This window comes from Sinocyclocheilus grahami, unplaced genomic scaffold (genome assembly GCF_001515645.1).
Source record: "Sinocyclocheilus grahami isolate Dianchi unplaced genomic scaffold, SAMN03320097.WGS_v1.1 scaffold106.1, whole genome shotgun sequence".
Taxonomy (NCBI): Eukaryota; Metazoa; Chordata; class Actinopteri; order Cypriniformes; family Cyprinidae; genus Sinocyclocheilus; species Sinocyclocheilus grahami.
In genome coordinates, this window is record NW_015505285.1 from 2,922,194 (window position 1) to 2,942,126 (window position 19,933).

General features: G+C 40.4%; 1 protein-coding gene across 2 annotated transcripts; it reads right to left on the minus strand.

The window, feature by feature from the left end:
- Positions 1 to 7: 7 nt before the first annotated feature.
- On the minus strand, positions 8 to 18,632 carry LOC107588659 (metal transporter CNNM2-like). Of its 2 annotated transcripts, XM_016276854.1 has the most exons (8): positions 16,992 to 18,632; positions 6,375 to 6,518; positions 5,587 to 5,724; positions 5,313 to 5,482; positions 5,030 to 5,123; positions 4,577 to 4,639; positions 3,050 to 3,228; positions 8 to 1,897 (listed from the first exon to the last, which is right to left on the minus strand). In XM_016276854.1, the coding sequence occupies exons 1-8, from the start codon at positions 18,442 to 18,444 to the stop codon at positions 1,700 to 1,702; spliced, it is 2,439 nt and encodes an 812-aa protein (XP_016132340.1). In that variant the 5' UTR covers positions 18,445 to 18,632; the 3' UTR covers positions 8 to 1,699. The 2 variants fall into 2 exon arrangements, with proteins under 2 accessions (XP_016132340.1, XP_016132341.1); XM_016276855.1 differs by lacking the exon at positions 4,577 to 4,639.
- Between the last annotated feature and the right edge of the window lie 1,301 nt (positions 18,633 to 19,933).

Genomic DNA, 19,933 nt, shown 5'->3' on the forward strand with positions numbered 1-19,933 from the left:
AATGCTGACCGAAGCCTTTGTTAGTGTTCAACAATCACTATTTCACATCTCAAGCCCCTTAACAGTAGTTGTGTTAATTGAACAGACTTACTCTACCTCTCAGTCTCATTACATTAAATTCTGCTAGTTTACTTTAGGATATTTTGTCCTACCTGTGAGCACATTAATTGGTCATGATTGTCCCTGCATAGCTGTTGCACTATTGCACTGAGAGGTTGCTACATAAACACTTGAGATGTGAATGTCCTGATATCCAGCGGCTTTACGCATCTGACAGGAGCGTCTCAGGAGGTTCTGATAAAAAACTAAAACAAACAGTCAGCGGATAAAAACATCAGCCAGAGATTCGTTCCCCTTTGTAACAAGAGCGTTAATGTAATCCTAAACCAAATAAATACATTAATGCTGAATTATTTTCCTTTTTTATCGGTTTTAAATTCAGTAAATCATCAAGTACCTCTTTTACAATCCCATGACATTGAGTCCTACATGAATAGCTTTTCAAAAAATAATAAGATAAAAGCGCAATAGTGGAATCTGGAAGATAAGATATAAGTTACAGTGTAAGTTCCTTAAATAGTGTCTTTGAGGTCCTAAATGCAGCTAGCAACTATCTGAAGAAAGGTAGTTGTGACATACAAAATGTTTCTTTTAAAAATTAAGAGTTACGTGATTACAACAAAAGCACTGAAAACCAAAAACGTATCATTAATAAAGAGTGGTCCGACTTACGTAAAAATGGAACCAGTCATGAGACGTATACTCTATTCACCTTAAAATAGGTGATGCTGTACCTCAGCACAATCAAGATTGACGTAAAAAATCTCTCTTTCTCTCTCTCTATATAGATGAAAAAGGCCCTTATATGTAAACACATTTGATTTCTTTGTACTGCGAATGCTGTACGTAGCACATCTGCACGTGAAGTTAACCTGGGCAGGAGAAATCGCTGAAATCGTTGGCGGTGTTATTTGGCACAGTCCAGACAAACACCATTTTGCCTGCTTATGCGTGTCGTGTCCGAGGCTGCTGTTTTTGTAACAAATTCTCGCAAAGGACCCACAATTATGCCGCCTGTTTTATCCTGCCTATGTCAAATGTCTTTGGTCGTGAGGCCTCTTCTGATAGGCTGAGATGTATTCTGGCTTTTCTTGAAGGGCTTGGGGATATTGATGTCCATGTTTACAAGCCTCCCGGTCACTGAGATCTCATCTGTGGCTGCATCTGCTCAGGCTTCCTGGGTCAAATGGAAGATTTACAAGACCTCCGTGTGGCCCGGGCCCCTCGGGGGCCTCCTTTGTTGACAGTAACCGAGCGCTGTCTAAAGGCACCGTTATTTCTTTGTCCTTCTGGTATCGTGTCTGATCAAGGTGTGGTGTGGGTCGTCACCTTGCTCCTTCGAAGTGAAAGTGTGTATTTCAAGTGTGTCCGTCCTCGATCGAATGAGCGAGTGAGAATTATGTGGTGGTCCCTGACTGATCCGCTGCCTACAAAAGGTGTTAAGGTCATTAGTGCATGCATTGTGGGATATGCGGCCCTTCACATTGTAGTCTTTGCGTACGTTCCCCTTTGAAATCGACCGTGATGAGAGGAAGTGAAGCTGCCCAGTGTATGAGAAGGCCTCTCGCTCAGTACGTGACAAGGGAGAGGCTAACGGAGTCGTTTGCGCTCTTTTGCCATCTCTCTTTGCAGAGGGTGGTTAAATTCCCCCGTCATTGTGAGCGGTGTGGTTGGGTTTGTGTGCGTTGGTGGTCAAAAGAGTGGCCGACTCGTCCAACGGTCCATCCTGATGCTCTGTGAAGGTCAGCTCGATCTTGGTGAACTCGCTGTCTGTGGACTGGGGCGTCTTGTCCATGCGAGATGCCATAAGGGCGTTCTGATATTGCTGGCGGGTCACCTGACAGAGAGGAAGAAGAAGAATTAACGAGACATAGTTATACTGGTCTATTTTGGATTTTTGTAATGTGGTGCTGCTAATATCTGTAATTAATCACATGCGGTTGTATTTTTATATAATTTTAAGTTGCTTTGAATAGAAGCATCATGGAAATTCACACCGATATTTTCAGATTTCGATTTTTTTGAGTCAAGTGGATTTCAAAAGCGCTGAACTATATAGTCACTAAATTATGGCTGCAAGTCGTTTCAAGGAAACTTCAGACTTTTTAGTTTTTTTAATGGGTTGTGTAAGTTAACATGTTAAATGAAAATATCAAATATGTGTAACTATAATTTTTAACACATCTACCAAATTTAATTGTTAGTTTCAGCTTTCTAAAGACAAAAACAGATAGATGAATCATTGTTGTTTTATTTTCATATCATTATTTGATTCTATTAACAGGTTTAATTTTTAACAGTAAGAAATAAAAAACTAAATCTGTTCCTAGGTTCTTATGACATTTGTTCAGAAATCTTTCAGTTGTTAATACCAAGTAAATAATTTCCAGAAAATATTTTAATCATTTGCTTAGCTCTAGTACAGGGATTCTCTAAACAAACCCGTCTCATGTGAAATATTTACTTATACAAGTACATATAATATATCACAAAACTGCATGTTCACAGGTTCTCTGATGTCAGTTAATTGTCACAAGATATGCAAGTACACTAATACAATATTTCATCTTTTTAAGTGTTTTATTTTAAATGTATTTATTTATTTTTAAGATTTAATTGATTCTTAGCTTTTCATCAACTTACAAACCCAAACACACAGTTTTTTGGAATCTCTGTTCTAGTGCAATGACAATATAAAGGCCAGTTATTTCTTTTGGAAATGTATAATATTACACTGTATAATATTATCACACAGTATAAATTAGACTTTATTCAGGAAAATATAGCTGTTTTTATATTTCAGAAAGCTGCATGATGCCCTTAATTTGAGCTTCTGCTTAATGTGAAAACAAAATTATTTTCAGTATTAACATGACTGTGGTCAGACAGGAATTTACAAGTCAAACTGCAACTTTCAGTAATTCCATGCATTTCAAGCAAACCAGTTTGAGTTCAGAAGTGCAATATAAATTCTCAGCAGCGTTCAGACCTTGATGTAGAGCAGGTCAGAGGCGGCTCTCACGGAGTAGTCTGGCACGTAGACCTGCAGGAAGGAGTTGAGCTGGTTGTTGCTGCTGCCCAGCGTGGGAGTGACCGCCTCCAGCCGGTCACTCCTGTTCAGGGAGTCCGAGTGGTTGAGTCCGAACGGTCGTGGAGGTGACTTATTTTCTGTATAGCAAATAAAGGGTAACATGCAGGTCAGTGGTCAGCTGCTGTGATGTAAACAAATGAAACAAAAGATTCTTGTCTGATGTTCCATTCATTTTGGATGCCCCGTCTCTTCTCATGAACCGTGCTGTGGAATTCTTTAAACACAAAAGTTGAGCTTCATTTATTTACGATCCAAATTGTGATGTAGCAGCCATTTAACATGACTTAGATCTTCCTCTGCTAGAAATCCAGCAAGGATTTGCTTACACAGCCAAATAATGAACATAAATAAGGAAAAACAACCATTAACAAATGACTTCTAAACCTCTTTTGGCACTACCTTTTGTTTTGCTGATAAAACAATGGATATAATCCATTCCCTTTTTACACGTTTACAAACTTCACCAGAAAGTGACAATTAAGATTAGAACATCTGCTTAATAACTCACACGTAACGCAAGGTGAAGAGTTTTTCATCAAAATAAGATTAGGTTCTCCACTTCTTAAAGAAACCGTTCAAAGGGTGTCTGTAGGGAAGCAGTCCAACAGCCATTACACTGGAATGTATACTATATAATCCCAGGGTCAAATATCTAACCGTGTGGATTTTTTCAATTTTTTTTTAACTAATATTGTAATATATTGTTAAATACATTAATATATTGTTAAATATTATTACAATTTAAAGTTCAAAGGGTGTCTGTAGGGAAGCAGTCCAACAGCCATTACACTGGAATGTATACTATATAATCCCAGGGTCAAATATCTAACCGTGTGGATTTTTTCAATTTAGAAAAATATACACAACCAATTTGCTTCATATGAACATTTTTTTATCAAACAACAAATGGTTTGTACAATAGCATTAAAAACGTTTAGGTTGGTAAGATTGTTTTTATGTTTTTGAAAGAAGTCACCAAGACTGCATGTATCAGATAAAATTTTTTTTAACTAATATTGTAATATATTGTTAAATACATTAATATATTGTTAAATATTATTACAATTTAAAATAACCTTTTTCTAATTTAATATATTTTAAAACAATTTATTCTTGTGACAACAAATATTTAGCAGCCATTACCCCAGTCTTCAGTTTCACATGATCCTTTAGAAATCATTATAATATGCTGATTTGGTGCTGAAGAAACATTTCTTATTATTATCAATTTTGAAAACAGTTAATCAGATCATTGCTTATAGGCTCCCATGACCATTATCAGACCACTGACAGTTACTTTGTCAAAGAAAATGAGGACCTTGAACAGGGAAAACTCTTAATGCAACATTCCAATCTTCAGATTCTAATGTGAAAGAGAGGATTCAATGGAAGGAATGAAAAGGGGTGAAGAAACGAGTGCGGTACCTGGAGATCCTGCCAGCGATTCTGCCCTGCTCACAACAAAGGTTCGAGACAAGGAGAGAGGAACTGTAGAGCAAGAGGAAGCGAGGGAGAAATAAAGGGAAAAGAAGAGAAAGACAAAAGGAAATCATGGGGAAGAAAATAAGATTTACACAGAATTCCATCAAGAATCAAAAGAGTAATCATTTGCATTTACATAATGTGATTGATTAAAGAGAGTCAGAAGCATGTGTAATAAATCTGAGAGCAAACAACAACATTATGCATGATTTGGTAGAAAGAGTTGTATAAAATGAAGAAATCAACCATACGAAAGAGTGTAAAAACATCAGAGATGAGATTCTTTCTTTCATGACCAAATATCGTACATTTCATAAAATCATCAGTTATTTTCATAAAAATCCTGACATTTAGGGGGGGGGGGGTGCAAGAAGTGAGAAAATCCATCATTCAGACCTGGTGAAGAGGTTAAAGCCAGCACTCCATAAAAAGAGAAGGCACCAGCTTCAAACTTCATCCCCTCCTTTCCAGCCTCAACCTCCACCTTCCCCTGTGAGCCAACAGTTACAAGTATTTGAGATAAAAGTCAGTAAAGTGTTTGAATTAAATTTGTTCAAAATAAGGAGTCCAACCCTTTGCAACAGCTTTTGCTATAATATGCTGTCTAGGTAGGCAGCTCTCTAGGTTTTGGAACAGAGCTTCGAGATTTCAATCCTGTGTTTTCAATCAGAACTCATACCTGCAAGATGAGGATGAAGTAGTCCACAGGCTTGTTGCGGTGAAAGAGGTAGTGCTCTGACATTTTCTTGTTCTTGTCATCATATTTGAGCTCCTGGATGACGTTAGGATGTTTCAGCAAGCGTAGGAGGATTTTCTCTGACATTTGAGCCGTACTGAATGACTCCACCTCTGGGGTGAAAAAAAAGATAGGGTTAAGAATGCTTTACAAGTTTGTGATTGCATTCTTAATAAAAAAAAAAAGACACATGTAGTTACATGCTGGACATCAGTACCAGTTGCCAGGAAACGCAGTGCGGCCAGAAGAAGCTGTGGTGATATTTTCACGCTCAACTCATTATCTGTGGGTTTGAAAGCAGAGAAGTCCTGTTTCCTCTCTCTGTGAGCTATCCTCTTTTTCGTCTTGTTGTCAGCTTTCATTTGGGAATAAAAAGATGACATGGTTAGATGGTTAACTTACATTCCATTAAAGAACTGAAAAATCTCTTTGAAATTTAGTTTAAAATCCAGGTTCTCAAATTAGGTAGTCTTTTGTATTCATTTTGATTTATATGGTTTTGAACATTCTTAATTCTATTTTTAAGAAAAGTTTCAATTGAATGAATCTAAATAATACATAATGTGGTGTAACCATCAATAGAATTACCTTGAATACATGCGAGGGTATACATCTTAAAACAAAAATAAAAAATACATTTACAAAAATAAATCAATGTAAAGTATTTTTAATAAAATTATCATGAATTATTCATAAATAGATATTAGGTGAAACAAATGTCTGATATTTTTAGAGACTTGTTGAAATTTTTGACCCTGACCCCCCTTAAAAATATATAAAAAAAAAAAAAAAGCAAAAAAAAAGCAAAAAAAAAAGTAATTAAATTAAAAACTTGCTCATCTTAGAAGAAGTGCATTCAATTCACTGTATGTATAAACTATATATTTTGGAAAAAAATTCATGAGCGCAAGTCAATCACCCATAGGTTGAATAGAATAGAATAGAATAGACTCATGTATTTGGATAATAGCATGTGCCAGACTTGTAAATGTAAATGGTACTCACTGTACAAGTCAGTCTCATCAAGAATCTCAGATTTGATGATTTCCTCAATGACGTCTTCTAGCGTGACGATGCCCAGAACCTCATAGAATGGGTCTCCCTCTCCTTCATTATTCACTCTTTGGACAATGGCCAGATGGGATTTACCTGCCACGACAAAAAACAAACATACAGTTACACTATAAGTTTATGAGGTATCTCTCAAGATCATTTCGGACATGGTGGTCCCCCTGTACCCTAAACAACCATAAATGCACTAAACCCCACAGAATCACAGTTCTGTTGGTTTATGATTACAATATGTCACGCATGCTTACTAAGAACCACGAGAGAGTTATTATTTGACAGTTGTGACTGTTCAAACATAAGGTTCTTGGAAACAGTCAGACAACGATCCATCGCGTTTTCTTAGCAAATCTCTCGTGGTTCCACATCTGTTTTCCCAGGACCTCCTTGATAAGCTGCTTAAAAAAATCCTGCCCAGCACTGTCAACCAAAACGTTAAAGAAAATGATTTTCCTGTTTCTCAGCTAGTGATCATTTAAAAGGAATTTTTCCGGAGCCAGAGCTAATATTAGATATGAAATGAAGTTTCCATTCCACTTGGGCAATGCTCTCACTGGCGTGGCAGTGTAGCAATCCATTATGTAGGGTGTCCGTATAAAACTTTTCCATAAATACCAGTATACAGCAGCAAAAAAGAAGCAGCGGTTTCTTTAAAAAACTACTGGGTGGCAGAGAGACCCGAGTTAATGACTGACCAATCTTACTTTACCCTGTGCTTGCTCAAAGGGATGTGCGGGCCTATTTCATGCCTGTTGGATTCAGTAAGCACCAATACTGGTCTGGGGAAATATAAGTTTGTTTTCATTTAAAACCAGCATGACTTGAAATCAGTGGGAAAATAAGATTATTAGTCCAGGTCCACATCTCTCAACCCTGATCTATCTGATCTTTAGACAGTCACTCCTCAACACATGAATTAAATAAGACGCAATAAATGATCTTTCATTGGTTCAGTCTAGTTACAGCCAAACTGAGAACACAAGTAGGTCCTATATCCAAAGAATCTAGAGAAGAAGAGCCATTGCTTTGAGTTTCCAAGAAAGGCCCACAAAGTGTCACAGAGGCTTTAACAGCAAATAATAAAAAGTCTGAGACTGTTTAATTTTGACCACTTTGAGAAGATATTTTGAAGTGTATTATTCAAATAAATGTTCTTTCACATTTCTAGTGTTTATGAGTTCTGATGCACTTGTGTTCAGAATTATCTTGCATTTTTTATCAAAAATACAGTAGAAACTGTAATATTGCTAAATATTATTACATTTAAAATAATAAATTACGGTTTTAATATATGCTATACTGTCATTTATTCCTGTGATGGCAACACTGAATTTTCAGCAGCCATTGCTCCAGTCTTCAGTGTAACATGATCCTTCAGAAATCAATCTAATAAGCTGATTTGGCGATTTCTTCTTTATTATTATTATCATAGTTGAAAACAGTACGTACATGTAGTCTATAGCCAGAGAGAGCGTACAATTCTCCCACACTTCCCAAGGCATAAAAATATGACCTCTGGCATGTAAGAATAAGGCACTTCCTTTCAATGCTCAAGACATAGCTGTCGAGCATAAAGCATTCTTTTCGAGGGAAAAAAATCCAAGATGGATTGATGGAATGCTTTCTAGAAAGGCCGTATATTAAAACATTTGAGATCAAGTGAACACAAAGACACATTTTGTACATTCCCACCTTATTTATGGAATGAGGTTTTTCCTTAGATATTTTCCATAATGGAATTTCCCTATAAATAGCCAATGGGACTGTGGGTGGCATGTCTGTGATGCTTTACTGGAACATCTTACAAATGTTGTAGGCACTTATCAAGGCTGATGTGCCTTTTTATATAGCACTTTTTAAAACAGTAAAATGACTTTAGGTTCCCAAGGAAAAGACTAAATATTTCACCCCGGAAATGGAAATTTCAGTGCAGTAAATTCTCCCCCAGTTCTTCTCCCCTGTGGCTGGCCTATGACTAACAGCATCATAAACTGTATAATAGTGCATGCACAGTTATTTCCAACACAAAATATCATTAACATTAGCTTGTATTCAATTACAAATCTTCTCTTCAGACCTCTATGTTAGTCTCACTTAGATTAAAGTCACATGTCAAGATATTAAAGGGATAGTTCACCCAAAAATGAAAATTTGATGTTTATCTGCTTACCCCCAGGGCATCCAAGATGTAGGTGACTTTGTTTCTTCAGTAGACCACAAACGAAGATTTTTAACACAAACCGTTGCAGTATTTATATCGTTTTTTACCTCTGATTCACGCAATGTCCGAACTAGTGATGTTAGGTTCTTGAACGAATCGTTCTTTTGAGGTGGTTCTCAGGAAGTAACCGGTTGAGCCGGTTCACAAATCAAACTGAATCGAACTTTAGTTCCGGGTTGATGATGCAGGACGCACAGCCGAAGTAGCACGTCCAACTCAAAAAGAACCGAATGAGCCAGTTCAACCAACTGTCGAAGTTTGCCGAGGATTACCGAAGATTCTGATGAGTGAGTTGACGATACTGTGCAAGCCTGAGGCGCGTACTGGAAATATGCTTGTTTATTATGACTGTTATTAATTTACATTTTATTAAAACTGGCAAAAACCTTTCTGTCGAGTGATGTAAATAAATTTTACAATAGTTTATTGTGCATGCATATTATATTTAAAGTTGCTTAAGCGAAATCAAGGAGTTTATAAGACTGGTTTATTCATTCTTTATACTGTAGACATGTAGAACATATCCGCGTTTGTGCATCAATGTCTGTAATGTGTGCTGCAGGTGCGAAAATTTTAGGAATCTTATCCAAGTTGTAGGCTAGTCAATATTGCTCAGTCAGTCTTATCTGAGGATCCGCGAATGAAACTGTGACCACAAACACCATTAACTTAAGTGAATTATATGGCAATAATCAGCAATATGCTTTCACACAAAGAACTTTATTTTTGAATGTTTCAATATGCGTTGACACAAATGACTTATTTGAATTTTTCATTGGTACAACATGGCACTGAGTTGTTGGAAAAGAAATGCGTAGAGACATTATTGCTTGATGATGTCAGGAACGGATGAATCGGCTTTTTGAACCGGTTCAACGAGCCGATCTGTCCGAAAATAACCGGTTCGCGGAAATGAATCGGACTTTGCATCACTACTTCGAACTGTCCTGAGCGGCGGCGCATTCTCAACAGCAGGCACGTGAGACATCTTCTTCTTCTTCTTGCTTTATGGCGGATCGCAGACTTATAAGTGTCTCACGTGCCTGCTGTTGAGAACGCACTCAGGAGGACGTGCCACTGCTCAGGACAGTTCGAACAGTTTGGACATTGCGTGAATCAGAGGTAAAAAATTATATAAATGCGGTTCAGTTTCTTGCACAGACCGATCGTTCTGGTGTCTTTACACATCAATGTTTGTGTTAAAAATCTTTGTTTGTGTTTTACTGAAGAAAAAGTCACCTACATCTTGGATTCCCTGGGGGTAAGCAGATAAACATCACATTTTCATTTTTGGGTGTACTATCCCTTTAAAGCTTCCCAACATACTGAAAACTTCAGTGCTCATAAACATCTATACTTTAATTAAATTGTAAAAAAAAAACACATGACTATCTATACCTAGAAGACCTTCGATGCCCAAAATGCTCATTTAACTGATATAATTACATGAGAATTTCGAATAAATCTGGCAACAATGAAATCGTACTCTGTCACAAACGTAACCTCAGTTCCCAGAGATACGGGAACGAGTACTGCGTCTGCTAAGATGCTATGGGAAAAAGTAATTTTTACTCTTGAACGGAAGCCTTTTTCAATAGCACAGTGTAACTGCACAGCAAAAAAATATATATTTTAAATTAACCAATGGCTCAGCAGCGGTGCTGCACGAACCTATGGCCACGAAGCCCGCCAAAGCCCCGCCAGAATGGGCGGGGCCATCTAGCTAAATAAGCGGGCACTTTGCCATAGGATTCAGGTTACTTCGACTAAAGCGACGACTGACCCTGCGTTCCATTCGGAAGGGCTCATCCCTATGCCCTAATCCCTTCAAAGGGTTTACCCTCCGGAGTAAGAGCTTCGAAGGGTTGAAGGGTGTAGGGGACCAAACAACGGTTTCTTGAAGTGCCCTTCTGCGTCATCATCACGTGCCCACATGGAGGCGCCGTCATCATGCAAAGAATCTGCGCAAAGGATCATGGGAGCCTGAAGTGTCCATCAGTTGTACCCTTCGAAATCCTTCATTCCGAAGGGCCCTTTGAAGTGGCCAGTTTTGAGCACTGCGGTTTGGAACGACCCTTCAATATGGCGGCTATGATTGTTTTCATTCCGAAGTGCCCTTCGGAGGGCGATATATCCCGTTTGGAACGCACCGTGCAGCTGCATAGCATGGCTAGCAAAGCAGTACTCGTTCCCGTATCTCAGGGAACCTAGGTTACGTTTGTAACGGAGTATGTTCCCTATCGATACTTCACTCGTACTGCATCTGCTAAGATGCTATGGGAACCAATACAATCACGCTATGCTATAGCAGAGGAACGACTACATGTGTAACCTTGCCCCAGGCACCTCAGGGCCCAAGGAGACAAGAACAGTAAACACCTCCCAAGGTGAACAGGCTAAGCTCACAGAGGTCCCACCCGGCCTGAATGATCGTTCCAGAAGACTTGCACAGCCCCGGCACCCATGAGGGCCGAGAGCGCACAAGTAAGTCTTCTAAAGGTCTAAAGTAAGTCCTCTAAACTAGATCCTAGTGAACTGGCTAATTACAGACCCATCTCAAATCTTCCTTTTATGTCTAAAATTTTAGAAAAAGTTGTCTGCTCAATTGTGCTCCTTCCTGCAAAAAAATTATCTCTATGAAGAATTTCAGTCAGGTTTCAGGCCCCACCATAGCACAGAAACTGCACTTGTTAAAATTACAAATGACATACTTCTTGCGTCAGACCAAGGCTGTGTCTCATTGCTAGTTTTACTTGATCTTAGTGCTGCATTCGATACTATAGATCATGACATACTCATAGATCGATTACAAAAAAAGGGATTTCCGCAATGGACACGCCGCTAAGGGACAAAGGGGCAACGCCTCTAGTTGAATTGGCGCGTACTCCAAAGAGGCATTGCAGGCCCAAGGAAGAGTAGGCTAGCATAATAGTGTCAACCATCCACTTAGAAAGTCTCTGCTTTGTGACCGGATGCCCTTTAGCGTGGCCACCGAAGCAAACAAAGAGCTATTCAGACTGCCTAAACGGGGCGGAACGCTTGATGTAAACTTTCAGCGCCCTGACGGGGCAGAGTAAATTCAACTCCTGGTCCTCTTCTGAGGGAGGAATCGCAGAGAGTGTAATGACCTGTGCCCTGAATGGAGTAGAGAGCACCTTAGGTATATAACCATGCCTCAGTTTCGGCTTCGCGGGCGCAGACTTGGGGTGACTAGAAGCAGCTGCAGAGCTAGAGCATTTTGGCAGGAAGTGTCGCATGGCTTGGGATGACTATTGGGGCACCATGAAACACTCAGCAAAGCCTTCGACCGCTGGCCCAAACAGACCGGTGGGGGAGACCGTAGCATCAAGGAAGGGAACGTTGTCCGCGTCATTGATTTCCGTCAAGGTCAGCCATAAGTGGCACTCGAGCACCACCAGCCTGGCCATGGAACGCCCTATAGCCTGAGCCGTTGCTTTGGTGGTGCGCAAAGCCATGTCCGTTGCGCTTCTCAGCTCCCTGAGCATTGCTGGGTCTGGGCCAAACTCGTCTGTGCTGGCAAGGAGTTTGACCTGTAAGACCGCCATTGAATGGAGTGCCGAGGCCACTTGCCCAGCGAGGGCTGAAGTCGTCCTACACGGCTTGGACAGATGGGCAGCCTTTGGCTTCCAGCCGATAGCAGTGGGCAGGCAGAGATGCGCGGCCACTGACTCATCCAGCAGAGGCAGCTTCTCGTACCCCTTATCTTCAGCGCCGTTCACCGAAGTGAGGGTGGTTGAAGCGGAAGTACGGAGACGTGCAGAGTATGGGGCGCGCCAAGACCTGGTAAGCTCATCATGGACCTCTGGGAAAAAAAGGAGAGGATCGCTGACGAGGGGCTTGACGGCACCCTGGCAGGAACCACTCATCCAGATGGCTGAGGGAGGGCTCCTTCGGTGGAGACCACTCCAATCCCAGCTCCTCGACGGCTTTCGAGAGGACACGGAGGAATTTGTCATCCATCCCAGGCTTAAAGTCGCTGGGCTCAGATGACGACAGGGGGGCGGGGTCAGCAGTCGAGCCTGACAGCTCCTCTGCGTCCGAGGCTGCTAATGACATGCTGTCATCCAGCAGCTCGCCATCACTCCCACCGAACGAGACCAGATCGCTCGCACTGACAGAGGGACGCTGGTTATGCTGGGTGAAGAGGACAGGGGAAGCCTCTCTGTGTGGAGAGAGCGAAGGATGGAGGACTTGAGCCGATGTGAGCTCACTTGCATCCGAGCGCTACGATCCTCTGCCCCGCTGTTTTTTCCTCACAGGCTCCAGGGAGGAAGAAAACGGGAGGGCGCGAGGGGCGGAGTTGCTTTCTGAAAAGAAATCTATCCGCGAGCACAGAGAGGCGAGACTCATGTTCTCACAGTGGGAACAATCCATCCAAGCAGGGAACGCACTCATGGTGGCCTCCATCGACGTGCAGGGGAGACCTGCACGTACCGCATTTGAAACAACGCCGTGAAAATTTGCTCTTAGAAATTTGCTTTTTATAAGGCTCGCCGGATGGTGGCAGGGGAAGCTGGACCACTGCTGTGCGGCACTGAAGGAGGCAGGAAAGGCGCCGAATCAGCTGAGCAGAGAGATCGCTATTCCACTGCGAGACGTGTCAATGGCGAGCAGGCTCTTCAGTTAGCAGAGATCAGCGTAGAACATCATCGTCGCTGAAGGAGAAGAAATCTGAATCCTATGGCTAAGTGCCCGCTTATATGGCCCCGCCCATTCTGGCGGGCTTTGTGGCCATAGGTTCGTGCAGCACCGCTGCCGAGCCATTGGTTCATTTTTAAAGTGTACTGCAAGAACCAATGGCCAAGCAGTTACACTGCATTACTGAAAAAGGCTCCAGTTCAAGAGAAAAAATGACTTTTTCCCATAGCATCTTAGCAGACGCAGTACGAGTGAAGTATCGATAGGGAACTACTGATGGTACATTTAAGCATTCATTACAACCTATATTATTAACATTGATATATGTGCTACAGAATAGGATATTTGTAGTTGAATGTTTTTGTAAGAAAAACTGAATATAAACTAAATGAAATTAGATATTGCTTAATTTAAAAATCTATTTTTTTATTGATTAATTTTGCTTACTCCAGTCAAGTAGTCAGTGTCATATTATCTTTCAGAAATCATGAAACATTACTTTCTCAATTTTGCTGAGCTTTTTTTTTCATGCATCCATGTAATTTTTTCTTTTTTGGGATTCTTTGATGAATAGAAAGTTCAAAAGAACAGAATTTATTTGACAGCCTACTTCACAGTCACTTGATCAATTTAATGCATCCTTGGTGAATAACGGTAGTAATTTCTTTAAAAAAAATATAAAAAAAATAAAATAAATCTTAGTAACTTCTAATTTTTGAGCAGCAGTGTATATTATTCATAATGTGATATACTTTATAAAATAATATTCGTAATATAATATATAACAAATGTATAAATAAAGGTATAATTTAGATCCAGACCTTTCCCTCCTTTTTCCCGTATCAGTTTACTGCTCAGCTGTAACAACAACGCATAATTCTTAAAAGAGTTTTTACTGGAAACAAGTGGCTTCATCTTGTTTACGACATGATTTATGTTTAAGTCTGCCAAATGTGCTTTGTTTTGTCAACATAAACATTAATTAACCCTGTGAATTCCTGACCCTGCTTACAGGATTAAGCATTACAACTCCACAACATTTTGAATGCAAATACCTCTCATTCCTGTGAAGAGTCGTTTTATAAAACTAGAAAAGCCAAGAGTAAAAAGCCACTATCAAAGTTGCTTTCATAACAAACAACTTTCTGTCTCATATGGCAAACTCAAACCAGAGATTAATGAGATGGTCTCTGATTCTCCAAGAGTTTGTTCTTGCTATAAGGTATAGCCTTATATATAGGACCCTTTGGCTCCTCCTACTCAATCTGTCTGGCAGGTAGCTGATTGCCCCCAGCTGCAGCTGCTTACCAGTTAAGAGTGAGCCAGCATAAAAGCACAGCAGCAACTACCAAAGTTTGAGAAAATGTTCCCCCAAGCGCTTTCTCCAGAGCACTGTCTTTGTCTTGCCCAGCCTGTTGCTTACAAACTTGTTTAATATTGTTTGGTTTATTTGGCAGTTGTAGGGAGGTGGGTGCCATTTTTGTTGAATCCTGTTTTCTCCTGTTTTGGGGCCAGGAAGGGAGTTAGGATACAAACCTGTTGTTATTTTTCTTTTCTTTGTTAGGTTAGTTAGTGGCTTAAATTATCTAGTTAGATTGTTTTGTTTGTTATTTTGGCCATGCCCTCTCCTGAAATTATTGCTTCCCTTTTATTTCTTTTTAATATACCTTTTGTATTTGTTCCATGAGCTGTCAAATAAAAACCTTTATGGTAATTTGTGGTGCTGTGACAGGACTCCGACTATCACTCTTTAAATTATTTGTTGTTTTGTTGCGTCTGCTTATACCCCTAGATTCATGCTGGACGTATGAACAACCTGAAATCGAGCAATAAAGATAATAAAATAAACATAAAAATAAACGGCGGAGTACAAAATGTTACAACAGCCAGAAATAAATATCCAAAAACCTGGAAAATAAAAGTTTAACAAACAGTACAGATGCATAACATCCAAGAGGAACCTTGAATAAGGTTATAGATAATATAGATATAGACCCATCGGAGACCAGCAGCTTAATGGTCACTTGTCCTTTGACACATCAGGTGACAATATGCTTTCACCATAACAGCATATCACTACTTTTGTGTTGAGTAAACACAGTTTGAAAGCTATGCCGAGTCACAACAAAGACAGGGAGAGAAAGGCTTATGTGGGTGATATGGCGTCCTTTACACAGGAGATGTAGGGGCTTCTAAGACAGGCTTTGTTGATGGACTCAAGCTCGACACTGTACTACACATACCTCAATTGTTGCCCAAATCTGGTTAAGTCCATTTCCTGTTCAGCCACAATTTGTGGAATGTTGGGCCACGGTCCTACTATGGTCTGCGTCCGCAACTGAGTGACAGCGTGTTTGTAAATTACCATCGAACGCAGAATACTTCAACCCAAACTGGTTTCTACTTTGAAACAAGTAGTTTCTGTTTTGAAACTACTAAACTGATTAAGACATTTTAACTAAAACTATATAATTTACCCATTTAAATACATATGTTACAACTGCATTCTTACAGAACGAAATGGCATAACTTAACCCACTCATATTGTTGTTTGGTATTTCTGTCATAAAATAACTCACTGGTTCAGACATCATGTTCTGATTGCTCAGGGCACCGAGTGAAAATTACAAGCCAGAATGATTATTTAGTGCCTGTTGAAAGGAATGATTCCCTAAACAGCAATCATAAAACACAGCTTTGTTGCTCTTGTTGTAAAATAAAAACTTGGGTTATATGTAAGTCTAAGTTAGCAGTGGATATGGCCTTTCCTGAACTCTGCTCCAGAGATCAATGTTATATCTGAGCCAGAGACCGTTTGCATCACTGACGGTGAAGTTTAATTCACTCTTCTTGAATTGTCTTCATTGAACCCCACACCTCAGAGAGAACAGAGGTACCATTACAACATTTTACATTACATCCAATAATAATATTAATAGAATATTAATGGAGTCTGTTTTGTATGTTACTTTAGAGCAATGCTTAAAATCTTTACTGACACAAGCACCCCCAAAGCCCTGGGGGGAAATTTTCTCTGCAAGGATTTATAAAAACTTTCATTAGCTAAATATTAACTAACATTACCACAGTATAACATGCTAAACAGATAATTAGTGAAGCAGTTAGAAATAATACGAAAATTATTTTGAAATGCTTTACTCACAAATGTTGTGCAAGTTCACTTTTTAATATAGTTATGACATATTAAATAAAGAACAAATACCAGTGGTAACAAAGCGATAAATAGTAACGCTGGGATAATTTTTCGATGTTTTATTCGACGTGCAGCCAGTTGGAGCGGCGTACTGTTGCTATGGTTACCTCATCAGGAGAATGTGACTTCTGTTTGCTAGCGACTGTAACTTTCTAACTTTGGTTCAGTGGTTACTGAAAGTTTGAAAATGCTGTTGAAACGAATATTTACACATGATGAAGATATGATTTTATTATAATAACTATATTATTCAAAAAGCAAGAAAATGATCTATAACTTTACCACTTTTATACTCCCCACCTCTTATACAGGTGAATTCTTCAACAATTAAACAACGCAACTGTATATAACTTTGTTTTTTTTTAAGTCTTCAAGCATACTTGTATTATTATATAGCCGAATTCCTCAACAACTGAAGGTGTAGCTTTAAAAATAATGCACTGTATACAACTTAGCCTACCTTTTTTAAACTCCTCGAGCATGGCATCCAGCTTCGTATCATTGAAGACAAAATGCAGAGGGTGGCTGTAGAACTTGGTGATGGTTTTCAACGGCGTGCAGTCATCTGGATCCACAAAGGCCAAGTCCTTGACAAACAGCAGGTCCACAATATGACATCTCTCGCCTTCACACACAGGTATCCGCGTGTAGCCGCTCTCCATGATCTCAGACATGGTGTTGAAGTCCAGGATGGCATCAGCGGCGATCATGAAGCAATCTCGCAAAGGCGTCATGACATCCTCCACAGTTTTAGTCCTGAGCTCCAGAGCGCCCTGGATGATGTTGAGCTCCTCTTTCACCAGGTCATTATACGGATCTGTCACCCTGAGCATCTCCAGAAGCTTCTCCCTGTTGTACACCGTGCCGATCTCCTGCCCCAGCACGTGGTCCAGGAGTTTACTGACGGGATATGATGCAGGGAAAGTGAGGATCATAAAGAATTTAGTCAGGAGTATTGTGTTTGCGCCCACGGCGAGCCCATGCCTGGAGCAGATTGCTTGTGGCACGATTTCCCCAAAAATCACGATCCCTATAGTGGACACCACTACAGCGATCAGCCCTGATACTGCGATGTCATCGAGCAGGATAGTCAAAGTAGTATTGACCAAGACATTTCCCAGAAGCAAAGAGCACAGAAGGTAGTTTCCTTGGCTTCGGACTGGCTCGATCTTCTTCGCGTAATTCTTCTCCTTCTCAGTCCCGCAGTTCTGGACAATCCGGAGCTCCATTGGATCCAGCGCCATCAGTCCCAGATTCAGCCCGCTGAACATGCCGGACAAACACAACAACATGGCAATAAAAATCACCTGCAGCCAGAAAGGCAGCAGGAACTTCTTCTCCTCTACCACGATCACTTTAGTGTCATGCCCCTCGTGATAGATCCAGGTGCTCTCGGACCACGCGTCCTGCGCGCCAGGTGTGGCGGTGGCAATGCACAGGTAATACACTTTGCTCTTCTCAGTTTTTCGCAGAGGTTTCACCTCTATTTCAATAATCCCAGATGTCTTTCTGTTTACCTCCACGTTAGGAAGGATGATGATATCGGAGGATCGGATGCCGCAGTGATGCGAGGCAGGTGCGTCTCCGGGGCTCTGGCTCTCCGCGGGTGCGGTGCCGATGCTGTGTTCCGTAAAGGCGAGTTTGGACCACGTCTCGTTGTTGATGTTTTGCCCATAGAGCCTTAACCTGGCACGAGAGCGCTCGCTGACGCGCAAAAAGCCTCTGTCCATAAACGACACCTCGTCGGTGTCCTCGAGCCGGAGGCCAATGATGACAGTCTCTTCTGGCGCGTCTTTGCCATCAATGCTACTGATCAAACAACTGCTGACAATTAAGAATATAACAGTCAATGAGCTAGCCCGGTTCAGCGCCGCCATATTAGAAGTGGGCACTGCGGTCCATTGCTCTGCCATGTTGACAATGGGCAGACTTTAGTCAAAGCATGTAGGATGCCACGGTCAGAGGTTATCCGCGTCCGCCTTCATCCTCTCTATAGCAGTCCTGACATCAAGTAACAAGGCCGACATTACTCACCGCGTATTGCTGCGTCTCTTCACCACGATGACACACCAGCACGCTCTATATGTGAACTGCTGTGAGTACAGATGCCTAATGACGGACGGTCGTTCTGACCAATCCGGTCGCGTATGCAAATTAAGACCACTCGCATCCAATGAAATATCGCGGAATGTCGGCGGGGAGGCGGTGCTATCCATAGATGTACATATCTATACATACATATCTATGGTGCTATCGGGCTTAAACGCGGTAGTGGGTGTATCCAAAGACCAATCAAAATGAGCGGTACCTAAAAGATGGGAGTGGTCACCGACCGAAGGTACGTCACCATTGAAACTACTGGCCGATACATTGCATTAACGTATTGAAATTTCGGGGTTAATTCTGAAAACTGTAAAAAAAACAGTATGACCAATGTAGTGGGGTAAATGATACATAAGGAAATGCATAATAAAATGACGACACACAGATTAAAAAGATTCGCTTTCTATTTGCTTGTAAACGCGTGTGCGTCTCTCTGCTAGATAAACAAACAAAACGACTTCATTCATTCATGCGTTCGTTACGTCCATTTTCACAAGACGCCCAACAAGTCTGTTCCTAATTCCTTTGTAGAACCACTAAATTTAATGGCAAACCAAATAGTTCGTGATGTTTCAGAAAATCACAAAAAGAGGAAATGTTGTATACTAATATAGATTATGACTTATGATGATATTAAAATTATGATGATTTTAAATTGCCCTTATTTTGCCACCTTTTGGAGAGACTTTAAATTGTACAAGACAAAACGATTTTAATAAAACTTTATATTTAGAACTATATAATATACATAATGAGATAATAATAATTCATTCACAAAATAAAAAAAGTCTTTGACTTAGAAAAGACTAAACTGAACCCTAAAACAGTAAAAAGGTAAAGGCTTTTCACTCATGCACACATTCACACACACACACAGAGAGAGAGAGAGAGAGTTTAGTGTGCATCTTTTTTCCTCTTCTTCTAAATCATATTGGGAAAATTGTTTGTATTTGTTTGTATTTCTATTAGCTCATATAAGAAGGCAGTAGGTGATCAATGTGAATGTATATAAAATAATATATACACATATTAAAGTCCTTGCATGAATGCATCTAGTCACTAAAGCCTATAAACCTGTAATCTTTGCGTACAATTTATTTGCTCTATGGCAGTGGTTCTCAAACCTGTCCTGGAGTACCCCCAGCCCTGCACATTTTGTATGTCTCCCTCATCTATCACACCTGATTCAACTCATCAGCTCAGTGGTGGAGACTGCAAGACCTGAAGTTATAGGGAGACATACAAAATGTGCAGTGCTGGGGGTACTTCATGGAGAGGTTTGAGAACCACTGCCCTTAT

Excerpts from the sequence above, each read along its gene's own strand:
- LOC107588659 (XM_016276854.1), bottom strand. The coding sequence starts at position 18,444 with ATGGCAGAGCAATGGACCGCAGTGCCCACTTCTAATATGGCGGCGCTG. Across the intron at positions 4,640-5,029 it reads GGCTTTAACCTCTTCACCAG|TTCCTCTCTCCTTGTCTCGA; the intron begins GTCTGAATGATG and ends CTTGCTCTACAG. Across the intron at positions 3,229-4,576 it reads ATCGCTGGCAGGATCTCCAG|AAAATAAGTCACCTCCACGA; the intron begins GTACCGCACTCG and ends TTTGCTATACAG.